Source organism: Cyrtonyx montezumae, unplaced genomic scaffold, assembly GCF_038088225.1.
Source record: "Cyrtonyx montezumae isolate F1298 unplaced genomic scaffold, pur_monq_1.0 scaffold_11, whole genome shotgun sequence".
NCBI classification, from domain to species: domain Eukaryota; kingdom Metazoa; phylum Chordata; class Aves; order Galliformes; family Odontophoridae; genus Cyrtonyx; species Cyrtonyx montezumae.
Window position 1 is genome coordinate 1,565,511 of NW_027071837.1, and position 19,295 is coordinate 1,584,805.

General features: G+C 64.3%; 1 protein-coding gene across 3 annotated transcripts; it reads right to left on the reverse strand.

The window, feature by feature from the left end:
- Positions 1-710: 710 nt before the first annotated feature.
- NHSL2 (NHS like 2) lies at positions 711-18,441 on the reverse strand. 3 transcript variants are annotated; one of them, XM_065729233.1, is made up of 8 exons: positions 18,182-18,441; positions 6,963-7,115; positions 6,239-6,375; positions 5,866-6,070; positions 4,950-5,081; positions 1,876-3,987; positions 1,639-1,771; positions 711-1,221 (listed from the first exon to the last, which is right to left on the reverse strand). In XM_065729233.1, the coding sequence occupies exons 1-8, from the start codon at positions 18,417-18,419 to the stop codon at positions 918-920; spliced, it is 3,414 nt and encodes a 1,137-aa protein (XP_065585305.1). In that variant the 5' UTR covers positions 18,420-18,441; the 3' UTR covers positions 711-917. The 3 variants fall into 3 exon arrangements, with proteins under 3 accessions (XP_065585305.1, XP_065585306.1, XP_065585307.1); XM_065729234.1 differs by lacking the exon at positions 18,182-18,441 and adding an exon at positions 12,502-12,647; XM_065729235.1 differs by lacking the exon at positions 18,182-18,441 and adding an exon at positions 10,728-10,803.
- Positions 18,442-19,295: the final 854 nt, after the last annotated feature.

Consider the following 19,295-nt stretch of genomic DNA (forward strand, 5'->3'; position numbering starts at 1 on the left):
GAAACACGGGGAGAAATAAAGCACGGACTTTCCTAACACAATGCCTCCGCTAGTTGCTGTCTGGCCACTCATTGCCCTGAGGAAGAGGAGAGATGGTGTTTCTGCTCAGCCCCCACCCCCAGGCTGGCCCTGCCCCACCGCTCCTCGCCGTGGCCCTCTGCTCCAGCCCTGGCACTCTGTGTGATCATGCTTGTGCCAGGGGGATGGTGACAGTGGCAGCAGCTGTGGGGTGAAGCCCTAAGCTGAGAAAGATGGAAACTAGAGGGCTGAAGAGCAGACAGAACAGCAGACAGCAGGCGCCTGCTCCCCGTGCAGCAGGGAGGATGCTTTGGACGATGAGCACGAATGGTCTGTGGCTCTTCCAAAGCAACCTCCTGTCCAAACAGCCCCCAAAGTAAATCTCCACGTCTCCAGCTGAACTCAGAACCTGGGACCTTGGCCTGGGAAACCGCCGGCACAACGTCAAACGAAAGAGAATAAAACATCATCACCACTGAGCATTAGAAAAAGCCATTTAAAGTACCACATGCCGAGTGACCAAACAGTTTCAAGCTAGCTTGGCTGCGGGTGCTGGGGGCTGCCCAGTCCTGCCGTGTTCCCGAGGAGTGGCAGGAACTGCTGTCCCAGCAGCACAAGAGGGGCCAGGTCCAGATCCCCACTGCAGTGCCTCTGCCCTCCTGCCAGCAGCACGCCAGGGACACGGGGGCCCCAACGCTGCTTCTCCACCGGCAGCTCTCCCACTGGAGAGGAATCAAAGAGGATTCACCAAGGGAGAAATGAAAGCACGAAAGAAGCCCCAGCAGCAGGGCAGCCGGGACATCCCTTCTGCAGTGACCTGAGTGCTAAAGCTAGTGCCTGCAGCACGGCTCCCTCCGCACCAGCCCGAGCCCTTTGTGGCCAGGAGGTTCTGTGCAAGGTTAGGGCTGGCTGTTGGCACCATCCAGCTCAGGGGCGAACTCCATCATGACCCTCCGTGCCAGTGGGTTTGTGGTCTTGAGCAGTTCAGCCGCAGACGGCCGGGTACCGCTGCTGGTTTTACTGCTCTTCTTCTGGAGCAGAGCCTTAAAATCTTCATTCCTGCTGGAGGACTTCCCGGTGCTCACTGCTGCTGCAGGGGACTCGCCGGTCGGTGAGCCTGACGTCTTCACAGGAGAGTGGGAATTGGGCCGGCTGCTAAAGCTGTCTCCAGGCTCCTTCCTCCCCAGAACCTTCCTCTTGGACCTAAACACCAAAGAGACGTGTGGTGGGAGCAGCCCCAGGTGGGAGCTGCCACTGCTTTGGATGGGGTGATTTCCTACAGCAACGGGAAGGGCAAAGGGAGCAGCACCCACCCCGCTCCGCTGGGGCAGGAGGGAGGTGCTCAAAGCCAGGCTGGATGGGGCTGGGAGCAACCTGAGTGGGAGGTGTCCCTGCCCATAGTGGGGTGTTGGACTGGAGGACCTTTACAAGCCCTTCCAACCAAACCATGCTGTGATTCTGAGTTGAGCGTAAGTGTGGGCCACCCGCAACTTCTCTGGGCGATCTGTTCCAGTGCCTCTCCACCCTCATTGTGAAATATTCCTTCCTTACATCCTCAGGAGTGCATAGGGCAGCAATAAACCCTCCAGGGGTGGGGGCTGAGCCCACCATGTGCTCTACCTGTGGATGACAGTGAAGAGATCCTCTGTGGTGCGGGATGCCATGAAGACATCGTCGTCTTCCTCAGCGATGGAGTCGGCCGTCTTGTCGCTGGCAAAGCTCTTCTCCTCTGTGCCAGCCTCCGACGAGCTGCCTGCTTGCAGGGAGAAGAAGACAGCCATGAAATGCATGGGATGATGGAGAGGGACCCCCCCCCCCAGCCCCCTTCTCTGCACGGGGCAGGAGGCACACCCTCACCTTGCTCTGAGGGGGTCTCGCCAGCTTGTGCTGAGCCCGGGACCTCAGTGGGTGTCGAGCCATCAGCGTTGGGTTGGCAGCAGCTGGGCTCTGCATCCAGTGTGATGATGGGGCTGGGGGTGGGCGCCAAGTCCCCCACGCCCCCCACCTGCTGCACTGGGGCCGGGGTGAGGGGCAGGTAGAGCACGCTGGGCTTCTTGGGCACTGGTGGTGGCACCTTGGCCTTCCTCCGCTCTGCCTCTGGCCGCGGCTTGTCCTCCAGGCTGCCCTGCGAGAGCCGCCGGGGCTGCCCCGGGCCCCTCCACGGGTCCCCTTTCCGCAGCACCAAGCTGTCCTTGGTGGCCACACTCGGCGGGGACGTGGGGGAGAGGGGTCCCTCCTCCCGCAGGGCCATGGGCTTGGGCAGGATGCATGGGGGCCGCTTGGCCAACGGCGGCTTCTCCGCTACGGGTGGCTTCACCTTCCTCTCTGGTGCCGGGAAGGGGATGCGTGGTGATTCCTCAGCATGCTCTGGGCTGTCAGTGTTGTCCTCTGGCTCAGAGCGGCTGATGGAGCGCAGGCGGACAGAGCGCAGGTCGGACTGGGTGACCACGGGCATGATGGGCTGGATGGGGCTGGTCTTCTGGGCCATCTTGGTGCCGAAGGTGGAGTCAGAGTGGTGCCGGCTGACCTTCGTCTTCCCCTTCAGGGAGATCTTCAGCCCCGAGAGGTCGAGGTGGGCGGGTGGTGTGAGTGGCAGCTCGAAGGACAGCCTGGACTTGGGGGTCCGCTCCATGGGGGACGTGGGGGGCAGTGAGGATTTCCTCTCGGGAACCAGTGGCCTCACCCGCACCTGGTGTGGTGAGTGCCCGAGGATGACTGAGGTGGGGACGGTGGGTGTGGGGGTCTCTGACTGGCTGGAATACCCACTGGATGGGGACATCAGCCCCGTGGGCCTGCCCGGGGAGGAGGTTTTGAGGTCAGCCTCTGCTGAGAGCTGTGAGGGCGTCGTGGCCCTGGAGACAGAGGGGGACATGAGGGACTCCGAGCTGCCCTGTGCCTTCACGCACTCAACAGCTGTGGTCCCTGTGGCTGTGCTGGAGCCGGAGAGGGACCGGTAGGGCTCACCACTCTTCCAGTCTGCCAGGTACCACTGGTGGGGGGCAGCTGGGCTGTCGGGTTCCCTGCCCTGGGGGTCCGCGTGCACCACCCGGTGCCCAGCGGGGTCCAGTGGGATGCAAAGGCTCTTGGGTCTCTGATCGTGGGGCAGCCCCAGGGCACCCAGGCTGTCCTGCCCATCCTTGATCAGTGAGACGCTGCGGGTGGGCGGCGAGGGTTTCTTCTTGGCCTTCTTGAGAGAGATGCTCTTGGAGCGCCGCCGCCGCTGCCCATCCGGCTCCGGTCCCAGCGAGATGTTATCGGTGCTGGTGCTGCCCTCAGAGCCGGCACTGGGGTAGCCCAGGGCGCAGTTGGTGCTGCCCCGCCGAGCTTCAGAGTAGGCAACGTCTACAGAGCAGAGGGACCCCGAGTCGGTGGGCACTGATAGTGAGCGCTCACGGAAGCGGCATCCTCCCCGCTCCACGCCCAGGAGCGATGGCTCTGCTGCCGGCTCCGGCTCTTTGCTTGTGGGCAAGAAGTTCACCCTGGCTTCTTGGCCATCACACCTCCGGATGCCCCCGGAGCCAGGAGGAGAATCGGGCGTTGTGGCTGAGAAGGAACCGGGCCCAGTGCTCCCTGCACGCTCCTCCTGGGCGATGAAGAAGGAGGCGGCCCGCTCGGCGCCGGTGGGAGAGCCCATGGCAGAGCTGCCTGGTGAGACCTCCTGGCTGGCAGCGGGGCTGGGGGGGGTGGTGTATCCAAAGGAGTTGGCACCCCAGGGTGGGGGAAAAGAGGAGCCCTGTGGCCCGTTGCAGGTGCCGGGGGTGGCCACGTTGTCCATGGGAGACGGGGGTGGGCAGCAGCGTGCCTGCAGCGTGCCCCCAAGGTCACTGAAAGTCTTCCTCAGTGGGGCAGAGAGCGGCTGGCGGGGGCTGGTCTGCTGGGAGGGCTTCCTCCCACCCGTGGCCTCAAAGCTGCAGGACAGGGACTCGGCGATGGGCGGGTGTGTGGCGTGCGCGGGGCCGTTGGTGCTGCCTGTGGGGACAGATGTGGGGTGAGTGTGGGCTGGCACTGCCCTGGGCATCACAGCCACCATCCTTCCCTCTTGGCTGTAGGATTGCTCCCACCCCGTGGCCCAGCTGTGGGCTGCATGCTTGCCTGCATGTGCAACGTGGCCCCGTTGACTGCAAGAGAAGGATTGACCCCAAATGTTCTCTACCAGGTGGGTGACAGCAGCTGGGAACAGTCCCAGCCTTGTTAGCTCTCATGCTGGGATTTGAGATGCGCCCTGAAGTGTGTGCTCAGTTTAATCAGGGTGGGAGTCTCTGTGCAAGAGGCAGTACCCCCATAGGGACCAAAGTGCTGCCCCAGTGCTGTTCCGTGAAGGGCATCGCCCCCAGGGCCAGGAGGGATGAGATGGCTCACAGCCCCTCCTCACCTCTGAGCAGCCAGTGGGAAGGGTCCCAGGGGTCCCACACACAACCAGACAGGGACTCGAGGCTGTGACCAGCTGAACAGGAGCATCTCACTGCGGTCCTGTCCCCAGTGGTGGACCACTGCCACAGGGAAAAGCCTTCCTCTTACCCAGTGAGAACTTCCCTGGGTGCTGTGGTTCCTCCACCTCCTGTCCCTACATACTTAAGAACCACCTTTCCTGGAGTCAGCGCTGCAATACCTCAGAGCTGGGATGGATGCTGCACTGCTTCACGGCCGTGCTCTAAGCGCCCTCATCACAGGGGCATGGGGGCCTGCACATGTCCCACGAGGGAGGGCATAGGGCCAGGTTAGATCTCAGCATCATTCGCTCCTTGAAAGCATCCCGGACTCAGGATGCAGGGGTGTCCCCCAACACATGCCAGCCCAGCGTCACCAGGATGCCCGCGACCCCAGGAGGGCACGGGGTCTGCCTGGTGGCCCTCACATCCCCACAGCCGGGGTGTCCCAGCCCCCCGGGGTGGCAGTGCGGGTGCGAAGGGCTGCGTGGTTCTTGCTGTCACCTTGGTCTCGCAGGGACATGTTAGGGAATCCGATAACGGTCCGTCTACGCCGCAGGGTGGACTTGGGGTTCATCGCGGTCTCTGTGTTAAACAGGGAGTGACGAGCACTCGCGAGCCTAGCAAAGTGCTGCCCTGTAGCCAAAACAAAGACGCCGTACCGTATTGCTGCGGCCACTGGGACACGGCCACCTCTGCACCACGGCTGTCCCCTGGCTTGCTGCCGGGAGGGTGGGTGGTGGGGGATGGAGGACGTGGTGAGCCACGTGCTGTGAGATGTGGTGGGCGGCGCTGGCTGCGGGAACGCGGAGCTGCTGCGATGGAGGTGGGATGCGCCAAGTGATGAGAGGCAGTGGCCTTAAGCTGTGCCAGGGGAGGGTCAGGTTGGGGATTAGTACAGATTTCTTCTCTGAAAGAGTGATGATGCACTGGCAGAGGCTGCACAGGGTGGTGGGGGTTGGGGAGGGGGGGTTGGCACTGCTCTTGAAGGCGTTTGGGAACTGTAGGGATGTGGCCCTGAGGGACATGGTCAGTGGATGTGTGTGTCCACGGGGAGCCCGAGGGGAGCGGGCTGGGAGCTGCGGCCCCATGAGAACAGACGGATGGAGGGATGGACAGACGGAGCATGGTGAGAGCCAAGGTGACAACAGAACCGGCTGGCAGGGCAGCACGGCACAAACGGGAGACCGGATGGTGGTACGGATCGGACACACGGAGCTGCAGATGGCAGGAGAGATGGCAGGGAATGACGCACGTGAGCATGCCGCTGCTGTCCCCTGCTGTCCCCACGTGGCTGGTGGGGACACAGGCTCTCAGCCTGCCCTCCCACCACCCAGCATCCCGTTGGGAGCATCCTTCCCAGGTAGCAGCTCAGCCCCATCGCCTCTCCCCCAGCCACCACGTGTGGGTGCTGCCTTACCCGAGACATTGATGGGGACCACGTTGGTCTGCACAGAGCAGGACTGGTGCCGCTGCTTCTCCTCCACAGTGGGCAGGGGGAAGGCCCTGGGCCAGGCTGTCTGCTTGTCGGGGGTGGTGGGGAGGCTCAGGGAGGTGTCGGGGGCCCTCACACCCAGCGTACTGGCACTGCTGCCCTCCTCCTCGTCGGCTCGCCGGCCTGGGGGCTGCGGGGAAAAGCATGAATCACCCTGGTGGGAGAGAAAGGGCCACCCTCCATCTTGCTGTGCAATGCGTGCCAAATGTTATCATCCCCAGCTGATGTCCTGCTGCCCCACAGAGCGCTCAGGCACAAAGGTTCACCCCCCCCCCCCCCCCGTGGCCCTGGGACTCACCATAAGCACGAACTCGAGGCGCTTGGAGGGCGGGGGCCGGGGTGAGGGCTCCAGAGGGGTGCTGGGGGATGAGTGGCTGGTGGCACGGAAGGTCTGCCCGGTCACCCTGCTTTCAGCATACTGCTCCTCATACTCCTCTGCAAAGGAAACAGGCAGTAGGACCCCGCTGCAGCCACCAGTGTCTGTCCCTGGGCTGTGTGTGTCTGGCTGTCCTGCTCGGGATGCGGGAAGGGGAGTGCAGAGCCCTGCAGCGGGGCCACGGCTGGGAAAGCTGCAGCTCCCAGGGGGCTGTGAGCCTGGCTGGGGATGGCCAGAGCTCCGCAGTCTCCTGTCCTGTGATTGTTGAGCTAATTAGCGCCGGTCGTTACAGCCTAGTGCGGAAACCAGCTCTACTCGGGCTGCCGTAATGAGATTACGAGCTGGGGGAAGGCCAGGCTGCTGATCTAATCGATGCCTGTAAAGCATCTGATCTGAGGCCGCGTGACGTCGCGATGGAGAAATTGGGAGGAAACAAGATCAGCAGCTGCTCTGATTCCATTACCCGGCCCCACGCTCCTCGCGTGGGCAGCCCCAGGCGCAGCTCTGGGCCACGGTGGCTCTGTTGGGGGCAGAGCAGAGCAGAGGATGGGCTGCTGCAGCCTGGGACCTCACAGCTCTGCAAGGGGCGGCTCGGAGATGTCCTCAGCGCAGCAGACCCGGAGCCGTACCAGCAATGCCCCAGTACCTTGCAGCAGGCTCTGCAGGTTGAGCTGAGCCTCCTGGTGCAGCTGCTCCATGCCGGGCGGGCGGCCGGCGGCCAGGAAGACGTTCACTGGCTGCTGCCATGACAGCTTGGTGGGGGTGGCCTTCTTGCTCTCCAGGTCCAGGTTAGAGGTGGCTGAAAGCAGGAGGGAGCAGAACGAGAGGGAAGTGAGGGTTTGTGCTTCACGTGAGCACAGCACGGTGTACCCAACCCATCCATCCATCCCTCTGGCAACATGGGGATGGGGATGTGGCTGTGTCATGCAAGAGCAGAGCCCATCGCTGCTGCAGGCGCTGGACACGCTTCCCTGGGCAGCCAGAGCCAGGCAGGGAGCAGAGAGAAATTGAGGAAGGAAGAAATCAGCCCACCGCCCTGGGTGATTGCACAGCTGCTGTCGGGCACAGGAAGGGCAGCGGTGAAGCAACCTCCTTGCTGCAGGAGAGCAGAAACCACAGCCTAAAGGGAGGGTGCAAGGGGACACGGCACCGTTTGTCACACTTCATCCACCAGCATCACCTGAGAGCTACATGCATTTGGCAGGAAAAGCCAGGAAGGGGCTGCGGGCTGCTGGGTGGCCCCGGGGCGCAGGCAGCGCACACCCAGCCCTGCTTCCTGCGTGGCAAACACTTCCCCTCATCCCTGAGCTGCGGGTGCCGTCCCCTGTGAGAGCCTCAGCACCCTCAACCCCACCCCAGCAGGCAGAGCAAGCAGCTCTGCGGCTTTGCTGAAGGATGACTGCACCACAGCAGCCCTGGCACCCAGCACCTCCCTGCTGGGTTCCCCCTTCTGCTCCATTTGAGCCCTCTGCAGCCACCAGGGCCACCACCATCCCAGCCCGTGTGCCCCCAGCATCACCCCTACTCCTTCTCTACCCCAGCCCCCTGCAAAACACCCAGCACCCGAAAGCAGCGTGCCTGCTCCCTAGCCTAGTTACTTTTATAATTTGTGTTACCATAACGACATGCCTTAACACAAGCCTTTCTTTTCTTTTTTTTTTCCTTTCCTTTAAATAATTTGACTTGTTTCCATATCAACCAAGAGGTGTTGGGGTGTGCGCATGGAAAACACACTGAGCTTTGCCCAGCTGCAGGACCCCATCCCAAAGGGGGCATGTAGGGCAGCACTGTGCCCCGAGCAGCCATCGTCCAGCGATGGCATTTCTCTGCCCCAGGTGAGCTGTCCCCAGAAGGAACGTGCTTGTTCCTCCCATTGCCTCCCAGATGATGCCCAGAGAGGACAGCAGTGCTGCAGAGCTGATGGCACAAGGAGTGCACGCTGTGCGTGGAGCAAGCTCTGGGTATCATCACCCCCCCGGCACACCGCACGGCACCTACACAGGGACCTCAGGATCCCCCCCACAGCACAGCCCTCCTCCCCACGCCCTCCTCCACCACATCCTGCCCTGAGCAGGGCACCTTACCTCCACCCCAGCCCCCTCGGCAGCCCTTGGGGGCCCAATGCGCCCGGCAGGCAAACGGCAGCACTGAAACCTGGAGCTGCCCTTGAGCAAAGCGGAAGCGCAGCCGGGCAGTTTGTGGTGGGGCCCACAGCCCTCCCCCGGGCACTGACACGGTGACACCCCCCCCCTGCACGAGGAGCACCCCTTGGGCCACCCAGGCACTGTGCATGCGTAGCTCAGCTTGCACGCAGGAACAAACACAACGCTGTGTTGTTTTGGGTGTGCTCAGTGTTGGGCATCACGCCGTGGCTGTGCCGCGTGGCACAGGGAGCCAGCAGCACCGTCCCTCTGGACACCCCAGGGCACTCAGCTCCATCACACCTCCCTGCTGCATGCCTCACTGCTGGGGGAAACCAAGGCACAGCTGCTGGGGACGCACAAAGGAGGCATGATGTCTCCCAGGGTTCTGTCCCACCTGGGGACAGCTCTGCCCCACACCTCGGGCCAGGGCAGCATCTGTGAGCATGGCCACACAGCAGTACCGTGACATCAGGGATGGTTTGCAGAGAGCACGAGCAAGTGTTCAAGCTCGGGATGATGAGATGGTGGTGTGAGGTCTGTAGCCACAGAGAGCTTGCTCCCACCTTAGCATTGAGCACGACCCAGGCTTTGCTCTCCCCCAGGACCACCCGACATGGGGACACAATGCACGCGCCCACCCTGAGCATCTCTGAGCCACCCCGCTCCACGCCAGCTGCCGCGTTTACCTACTGCCCAGGCACCCCGAATCCACAGGGAGATGTTCGACAGAGCCATCGAGAGCCGGTTCGATTCGGATGATGCTGCCAAACTTCCCCTTCTCAAGCACTCCCAGAGCAAGCAGGGAGCACCAGCGCTGCAGAGCTACCCCAGGAGCGAAGGAACAGCAGCAGCAGAGGCACCGTTAGCTGAGCGGCCATGGCAACGGGCGCTGGCACAGCAGCATCCAGCCCTGGTGCACCAGGCTGCAAACCTCGAAGCTCAGAGCGATCCCAACAGTGACCCGAACTCTGCTGTGTTGTGGTGCTGGCAATGCTCTGCAATGCTCCGAGCCGGCGGCACGGCACGACGCGTGGCACAGTGACATTCCCTATGGGCCGGAGCCAGAGTGCACGCTGCTCCTCAACGAGCAGAGAGGAAGAGAAAATAGCGAGCGGTGGGAGCTGGCAGCCACCAGCAAAGTGCCTCCTGTCCCAGCTCACCCCATGCTGGACTCGGAGCTGCCGGGCCAGCGGCCCCGCAGAGACACGGCAGCACTGTGCACAGACACCATACAGTGTTCCCACACTGAACACCCGTGTGCCCCACAGCAGGACAGAGTGCACGGGATGGAGTGTGCCCCAGGGAAGAAACATCCCCACAAACGTCATGGGGGCTGTGGGGTGGTAGGTGGGTGCCCACGCTGAGACCCCACACCTGCACCTCCTGTGGGGCTGTGATGCACAAGAGCAGCAGCAGCTCGCTCCGGCAGATCTGGGCTCTCCTTACCCTCCCCATTTCACACACTGTCAGCTGATTTTGCACTGACAGCAGCGCTGCGGGAGCTGTTGGGGTGGGTGGGGTGGCAGCTGAGGGGGTCACCCAGCGTGCAGGGGAAGGCTGCATTGCTTGAGAGAGCAGCCGAGCAGGAAACACCACCGTCCGTCAGTAGGGCTCAGAGTGAACGCTGTGCCAAAGCCCTGAGCAAAACAGACACAAACCCATTTCTCCAGCTGGATCCTTCCTTCACCCCATGCTCTGTGTAGGGCCGGAGCGGAGGGGTCCCCAGTGGGGATGGGGGGGGGGTTCCTCCTCCCCAGCTCCAGGTGAGGGGGCACGGAGGGGTTCTGTGCTGCTTCGGGAACAGTCACCCTGCAAACAGCTGTCACCCGCGCAGAGACAGGTGGATGTGGGGACACAGAGAGTGGGGACATCGGGTGGGGGCTGGCGGGGTCCGCCTGCATGGAGCCTGCAGCCCTGCTCTGGGAGCGGGCGCTCGCAGGAAAGCGCAGTTTCCCCCTATGCCCTGCTGGATTTGCACTCCTCAGGGCCGGGACAATGCGAGGAAGTGGCTGAGAGGGGAACGTGGCCAGGCCCCTGGACAAAGGGGCCCGAGAGCTGAAAACAGCCACTGCAGAGCGGCGTGGAGCTCAGCACAGCCCCGTCTTCAATGCAGCGAGGACAGCCCGGTGTGCAGCGAGCAGAAAGCAGAGCACACACTGCAACCACGATGGGGAACGAGGGGCAGGACCTGCACCGACCCCGTGCCCAAGAGCTGCGTGTCCTCGTGCCCGAGCGGCCGCCCCGATCCCCGCAGCCCTGCGCCTTACCTGCACGCTGCCACGGCAAGAGGAGCCACTCTGCTTTGGCCATGGCTGCAAAGCGTACGGTGAGGAGTGAGCTGCCTCCACCTGCCCCGTCCGTGGCTCAGAGCAAAAGGAAACAGCCAGGAACTGACTGCTTGAGTCAGCTCCCGCCGCCCACTGTACGGCCCCGTCCCCTCTTCCTTCCCATGGCACCGCTTTCCGAACGCACTCGGATTTTTGTGCCGGGCGCTGCAGGAGCTCCCTGAGCCACGAGGGATCACTTTCCACGTGCCCCAGGGATCTGTGTGGCTGAGCAAGTTGTGCACGGTGGAGTGAGGCCCACGGGAGCTGGGATGGGAGCAGTGATGGGAGCGCTGAGCACTGGGGACAGGCAGCCCCACACCCAACGCCGCTGCAGACCTCAGGGATGGGACACCCCGAAGGCAGCAGACACGAGCAGAGTGCATTTCCCCCTGGGTACTGGCAGCCCAGGCAGTGTTTGCATGTGGCCCTGATGGAGGAGGCCAAGCAGAGCTGCTCCAGCACACAGCCCGGGGGAGCTGGCAGCAGATTCCCCCAGCCCTTATCTGGCACGTGACAGAACACCTCCTGAGCATCCACTGCTGACTGCTTTCTGAAACACAGTGACCTGAGAGCCCCCAGTCCACAGGTGAGGGGGCAATGCCAGCTCAGTGGCCAAGTGGGAGCTCCGCTATGGCTTTGCCAACCGTGCCCTCCCAGGAGGGCCCCGACACCGCACCCCACAGCTCAGCATCCTCCACCCCTCGCGTCCCAGGGGCAGGGATGCCCCAAAGCTCTCTTTGCCCCATTTCATTCCTCTGCGACACCCACTGCAACGGCAGCTGTGAAATGATACAGAGCCAGGCTGTACTCCCACCCCCTCTGCCCGCTCGTTATTAAGCTGTGACAGTCGTTGGGGCTGTGACAATCACTCCACATTTTCATGTGGCTCCCAAGTGATTGGATGGGTTCCCCACTGCACTCTGCACTGCTCCTGACTCTGCAGGCAATGGATCCCAGACGAACCCAGAGCACTGCCAGCCCCACGCCCCATGGTTTTGGTATTCCCAGGTGCTGGGATGGGGGGCTGGGAAGGAATGAGTTTCTTGGTGTCTAGAAGGGTTGTGGAACTGCCCGGGCCAGCCAGGTGGGGACAGAGGGGTGACCAGGCAGGTCCTGCCTGTTGGACCCACCTAATTCAGAGGGCAGCTACGCTCGGCTGCCCCCACGCTCCCCCCAAATGCCCCATGCAGATTTGCTGGGTGTTCTGCCTGCCTTGCAGTGTGAGACCCAACCAGACACCCGCCACCCTCGTGAGCAGTGGGAGGAGGGGGCTGCAGGTACCAGGGCAGCGCAGGGACAGGGTCCCCCCCTGGGCAGGACCCAGCTCTGGGGACAGCAAGTGCAGGCCTCCACCACACAGATGGCTCCTGCAATGTGGGGCTGGCTCCTTGCAATTCAGGGCTGGCTCCTTGCAATTCGGGGATGACTTCATGCAATTCAAGCTTCACCCCTTGCAACCCGGAGCTTGCTCCCCGCTCCCAAGCCACACACCGGCACCTGCTCCGCGCCCCGCAGCCCGGTGCCGGCAGCCACAGGGCCCCATCTTTCCCCGTCCCCTGCAGCCTCAGCTGGAGGTGACCTCACCCGCGTCCTCCAAGCGACCCACAGGGACCAACCTCCCGCGGCAAAGCACGAGCCTCCCCCTCCCCGCCTCCGTCCCACCCCGAGCCGGGGTGGGCATCGCTCCCGGGGTCCCCGTCCCATCCCCCGGTACCTGTTGCTGCGCGCATCCTGCCCCGCCGCTGGCTGCGCGGCGCCTTCCGCTGCGCGTTGCCCATCCTCCGGAGCGGCTCGGCCGGCCCCGATGCTCAGAGCCCCTCCGCCCCCGGGCCGCTCCCCGCCGGCTCCATGCCTCCCCCGCCGCGCCGCGCCGCCGGGAGCGGGCAGCAGGAGGAGGAGGAGGAGGAGTCGAGCCGGGCCGAGCCGGGCCGGGCCGCGCCGCACCGCACCACGCCGAGCGCCCGCCGCATCCGCACGGCCCGCCCGCCCCCTCGGGGCCCGCCCGCCGCGGGGCTGAATGGGTGGGGGCACGGGGGTGGGGTCACCCCGGTGGCAAAGGGTTGGGCGGGGGGAGGGCCGGGGGTCCCCCTGCACCGCAGCAGGAGGCGCGGCGGGTCGGGTGGTGGGGGGTGGCAGGGCCCCCCCCGAGGGAAGCCGGAGCCCCCCAGGGCGCGGTGGGAGCTGGGGGGCTGCGGGGGTGCTCTTGGAGTAGGGAAAAGTCGGTGTGAGCCGCGGGGATGGGGGCTGCGGTACGTGGCTGGTGGTGCGGTGGGAGAAACAGAGAGCACTCCGTGTGCAGGGCTGGGTGTCACTGTCCCCACATGGGTGCTGCTGTCCCAAATGCTGCAGCGGGGACCTGGCTGGCTCGTGTCCCTTCGGGCCCAGCAGACGGCGGTACCCGGAGGCCCAGGGGTCACACCGCTCCGTCCCGGCCCATCGGGGCTGAGCATCCCTCACCCACCGAAACTCAGCAACCGCGGAGCGACAGAAAGGACCAGAAAGCGACGGGAGGTTGTTATGGCAACAGCCACAAATTGGATCAGTACTCTCGGTGAGGAGCGGCAGCGCGAGTGCTGCGGGAGCAGGTGGGTGTGACAGCTGCAGCGGTGCGGGGGCACAGCTGTGCCACCCCCACATCGGGGCAGCGAGCCCCCGCCTCACCCAGGGCAGCCAAGGCTCTGCAATGGCTGCAGAAACACCATCCCCACGCGTGTTTTCTCCTGCCGTCCCACTGCCACGCAGCCCGGCCAGCACAGCACCGTGTTCTTGTAGTCCCCATCCCGTGTAGGGATCCCTGGGCGCTGCATCTCCACTTCCAAAGCAGCCCCCCCTCCCCCCCCTCACCTCAACACACACACACACGGCTGATGGGGAAAGCTGCTCCTCTGAAGGGCCCTGGACACCAAGTGGCCGAGCTGATTATTTTCCGGCCAAGAAACAGCGTTAAAAAAAATAATAATAATAATAACAAGAGTCTGGGATGAGCTCATTGGAGAACAATGGCTCAGGGCCCGAGCCAAGGACGGGGGGAGCGGGATCGGGGCCCCGCGCTGCCCCATGCGGCCCAAAGCGGTGTGGGTGGCTGCGGGGAGCTGGGAGTGCTGGGGGGTGGGGGGGGGAGGGGCAGGAGCCCCTCGCCCCTCTGCTCGACCCACTGAAGGTGACCCCGAAGCGGCCCCTGGCACGGCTCTGCTCCCGGATCCCAAAACGCGAGCTGAGGCTGTCGTGCCACCTCGTGTCCCCTCTGGGTTCTGCATTCCTGGGATTCCTCCCGCTCAGCAGCGCCAGTTTCCCCGCTCCACAACCCGGGTGCCCCCCCCCCCACCCCTCCTCCTTCCCCCCCTCCCCGTGCCATGAGCACAGGACCAGCTGTAAGCAATCCGCTGCCCACGCAGGGATGTACCACCCACCCGGGGACACCCCAACGACAGGCACCCCAAAAGCTGCACCCACCTCCTCTGCCACCAGAGCTGCTTCCAGTGTGATAAGTGAGCGCGACCGAGAACCACCCGCCCCAGGGCCACGTGCTGCCGTGTCCTCCCCGCGACGCAGAGCCCACGGAGGGGGACGTGGTGGCAGTGACCCCGCTGGGTGCAGGGCATGGCACCAGCACACTGCCCTCTGTGTCACGGCATTGCTGCTTGATCCCCCCGGAGCCCCCACAAGGAGCCAGGAATGGGGCAGCGAGTTGGGGGTATGGGGACACCTCCCCTCCCTGCGAGGAGGAGGAGGAGGAGGAGGAGGAGGAGGAGGAGGAGGAGGAGGAGGAAGCACCCAGTGCTGGGGACACACTGCGCTCCCTGTCCTCACCCCGCAGAGCTGCCAGACCCTCCCCAGAGTGGGATTGCAAGTCGAGGATAGAACTACATACCCAGCTTGGCCTCCTCCTCTTCCTCTCCCCACGGGGCTGGGGGTTGGGGGGGCTGAGGGCTGCCCCGTGCCCCGTGTCCTCATGGCACCGTGGCTCCCAGTGGGGCGAGCTGGCTGGCAGCGGCGGGCAGAACTCGGCTGCTAACTCGCTCCAGGTTCGCCGGCAGAAAGGCTGCGTGGAAATGCTTCTCCCACCCCAGCCCAGGCCCTTCTTAAAGACGTAGCTGCACTTCCCCGCTGCAGACGCATGCCACGGCGGAGCCATGGAGACGGCGCGGGAATGGAGTGTCCCATCGGTGCCCCACGGCCCTTCATCGGGACCCCCCCGAGTGGGGATGTGTGCACGGGAAGAGGAGACGCCCCGGCTCAGACTGCGGTGTGCTGCGGGCAGAGCTTCCCCTCCTCGTTAGTTAATGAGGATCAGGCAGTTGGGGAAAGGGTTTTGCTCCAGGATGCAGCCTGTGGCTCCCACGGGGTCTCACAGTGACACCCCTTGCCCTACTCTTGGACTCCACTCTTTGGGGTGCATCTGTGGGGTGACGGTGCTCTCCTCCCCACGGGGCTACAGCATGGGTCCATACGTGGGCAGGAGGTGATCCTGCCGCCCTGCCCTCACCTCCTGCTGCCACTGCTTTGCCCTCCTGCAGGTGAGCAGACACCGAGCAGTGCCCACCAGCACCAATCCCCCGTAACCTTCCAGCCGCTCCCAGCCACGCAGACCTGGGCTGTGCCCACATCCTGCCCCAGGGCTTTGCAATTAGCCTCGCCTCCCGCTCGCTGTTCTGCAGCCACCCATCCCCGCGTGCAGGACAGCTGAGCCCGGCACGCCTGAAATGCACTGCACGAGGGGATGAACCGTTGGGGTGCAGGGGAACCCTGTGTGCCCGTGGTGCTGCACGGAGCCACGTGGACATCCAAACTGCCGTGGCACAGAGCTGGTCTGCGGGATCGTATGGAGGAACCCCGGCTCCTTCACACCGCCACGAGGGCTGTCCTACAGCCAAACCTCAGCTCCCCCCGCCCCACAGCCCCCCCGTGGCCCCACAGCCCACGCGCAGTGGATGGCCAGGACCACCCAGGGCACTGCTGACTGCCAGCACGGGGCTGAGCACTACGGGGTGGGCACAGGGAAGGGCCCGGTGGCACTGGGTATCATAGGGAACACTGGCTCTGCTTGTGGGGTGCTGCAGAGTTTGGGGACGGGTGCTGTGGCTCGCTGCCTGGCAGCAGCCTCGGGCAAGCACTGCAGAGGTCCCTGCAGCTGGAAAACAGTTTGCCAAAGTGAGCTCCAGCCCTTGTTTGCACATGAAAGTGAACGCATCCTTCAGACCGCTTCAGATGATGCGAACCTCTTTGGAGACGCGGTTGAAACGGAGCCATGTTCCTGAGCAACGTCACCGCGGCCGCGCTCACAGCCACCACGGGGCTGGAGGAGCGGCACGGCACGGCACGGCACGGCACGGCACGGCACGGCACGCCTGCGGGGAGCAGCACTGCTGCAGAAGCAATGGTGGAGCCTCGGGGAGCACCTGGGGACGGAGGAGGAGTGGGCACTGGGATGGCACCGCCTGTGCCTTTCTGCCCTGGGCGCTGCACAGCGCAGCGCTCCTCCCCGAGCTCCATCCCCGCAGCTCTGTGGCCACGATGCCTCCATGCCTCCCGGCGCCAGGGCCCTGTCCTCTTCAGCACTGAGGTTTATTTTGGGAACGGCTGCGTCCCGAGGGGCTGAGCAGGGAGCAGTGCCCGTGTCCCCGCTGCCGGCACCCAGGGGATGCGTCCCCGCCATGGGGCAGCTGGGCTGTGCGTCCCTCTGCCCTCATGCAAGGCCTGATGGATGAATAAGGGCTGAGGAATCCGACAGCCCCCGGCTTCCAGCAGTGGAAACAACTCCGCTGACTCCTGGGATGAAGTGATGTGAGGAAAACCCGGGATGCTCCAGCACGGGAAGCATGCCGGGGAAGGGCGGTGCTGGCACCTGGCCCTCTCTGCCCGCCCTGTGCTGGGGTGCAGGAGGGCTGCAGGAAGGCTGCTCTGGGGCACATGGTGCTGGCTGATTCCCCGCTGCGTCCCCTGTGGATGAGACGTGTTGGATTTGTTCCACTCTGAGAGGAGAAACGTGATTTGGATCGTCTTCAAGAAACGGAATAAGGGAAAAAAAAAAAAAAAACAACCCACCCATCCCGACAGCTCCCCACCCAAGGACTCTGCGCAAAGCAGCCCTGGGCTGGACCTGTGGGGATGGGGCTGGCAGGGGTAGCACCCTCCAGGCACGTGTGCTGACCCCCCCAGGGGCAGCAGATAGTGGAGTGCTCGGAAAAACAAACGGCATTTGAAGCAGCGCTCAGAAGTGCACTCAATCCCCCTCCCCGCCCCGAGCTGCGGAGCAGCGGCGGCGGAGGGATGGGAGCGGGCAGCGCTGCCCTATGGGGTGGAGGGGGGGAACACAACGACTGTGGGGTCTCTGCCGCCCACCGGCCGATCTCAGGGAGGAAAGGTGAGATTTAGGCGTGAGTGCACCTCCAGATGCGCTGTCGATGCACATCTGCGTGCGTGCATGTTCCCACCCCCAGTGAGATGACGGAGGGGGGCTGTGCCGACCCTGCCTGCACCCACGGTGCCAGCATCCATCCCAGTGGCACAAAGCACCGAGCGTTCCCAACCTGCCGCCAGGTGGGGACCATCTGGTCACCGTCAGCTCCTCCTCCTCGTGACGGTGACATCGCTGGGGTCAGCCTGGGTGACACGGTGCCTCTTTCTCCCCTTACTCCTTTCCACTCTCCTCCCTCCCTGATCCCTTCTCATCGCAGCCGGGGCTCAGCGTGGCTCCGGCTCTCATTTCCCACGGCTCCGCGCAGACGGAGCAGCGCTTGCAGACAGCACGAGAGGCACAGATTTCGCCGAGGGCCTGAGAAATGCGCTGCTCTTCTGGGGAAAACGTGCTGCGACAACATCCCCCCTCCCCCTCCTCCCCCCCCCCCCCCCTTCCGAAGCGTTTTAAAATAAACTTTTATAAACAAATCCAAAACGAGCTTATTTTAAGCTCCTCCGAAGCAGGCTGCCCGCTTCTGACCCGGTGCGGAGAGCGGTGCCAAAGCGAAAGGCTTCAAAAGGGAAACGAAAGCGATTCGGGCAAAAACAAACCCCTCCCGCTGCCAGGAGCGGGCAGCACGCCGCGGCCACGGGCTGTCACCTCGGCTGTGCCAAACCTGCGTGGAAGGAAGCTGCTGTAAGGGATGCGAGGATGGAGGCGAGGATGGAGGCGGGGATCTGCTCAGCCCCACATCGCCTCTTTCCCGAGGGGGCTGACAGTGGGATCAGCCCCGGGAAAGAGAGCACGGAGCGCGAACTTCAGCCGTCACTGCTCGGGGGAAGATCACGGCCGGGCGGAGCGCGGCGCCGCCGCTGAGCCGCCCCGACGTCACCCCGACACAGCACCCTGTCCCCAAGCAGGTGCCGCCCCGGCTGCGGGGGTGACACGGAGCCCACCCCAACGGGCACTGGAGCCCCGTGGGGCGTCCCCTTACCTGGCCGTCCCCGCAGCAGCTCCTGCAGGCGGGAGGTCCTGCGGTGCAGCCGCCCGGTGCGGCGTCCCAGAGCCTCGACGTCCCCCTCGATGTCCCCCAGCAAGGCGAGCGAGTGGCCGCAGAGCTCGGCGAGCTGCCGGAGCAAGGTGAGAGCCGCCAGGCTGCAGACGTCCCGCAGCTCGACCAGCGGCACGGCACGGCTCTGCCGGGCCACCACGCTCCGCTTGTAGAAAGGCATGGCACGGCTCGGATCGGCTCGGCTCGGCTCGGCACGGCTCGGCCGGCCCCTCTCCCCCGGCCCCGAGGCTTCTCGGGCTCTGGGCCGGCCGATGGGAGGAGGAGGAGGAGGAGGAGGAGGAGGAGGAGGAGGAAGAGGAGGGAGGGGCGGCGGCTCTCGGGGATGCTCGGGGAGCCCCCGGTACCGGCTGCTCCCTGCAAAGCTTCCCGCGGGTCCTCTCACCAAAGCAAATATTCGTGCTGGCCCCGGAGCTGAAATTCCCCTCTTTGAAGCCCCCCCTTCCCCCCTTCACCCCCCACCCCCGGGGTGCTGCACTCCGAGAGCTGCGGGCTCTGCGCGTCGGGATCCGCGGGGCAGTGCCGCTGGGACGTGCGGTGGTGGGAGGGGGGGAGGGCAGAGCCCCCGGGCAGAGGTGGGCATCGGGAGTGGGATTTCTCTGCGGCCCCCAAAGCTTCTTCTTCACGTGGCTCTCTGGACTTTAATGCTTCTTTTACAGCCGTGTGGGTCCTGCGCATCCCTTCCCCCATCCTCCTCCCCCCCACCCCCCACTTCGTGTGCAACCCCAGTGATAACCCCGGCTTCGCTTCCCACGGCTTTGTTTGCTCTCTCTTCACGCCGGAATTTTTATCTTCTCCTGCAGGAAAAAGAAAAGTGCTCCGGCAGCATGTCCGTACGGATGTGTCCTTGTGGGGTCACGGCTCTGAAAGCACAGCTCGAGGGCAGCAGGGACGGGCTCAGGATTTCTATGCATCCCAAAAGCCGAGGAGGGTCCAGCACCGTTGCTGGGGGTGGGAGGAGGGCTGCGGTGAGCACGGACTGCCGCTTCCCCCGTGCACTCTCGCAGCATCCAAGTATTTCCAGCACTGGGAATACCCT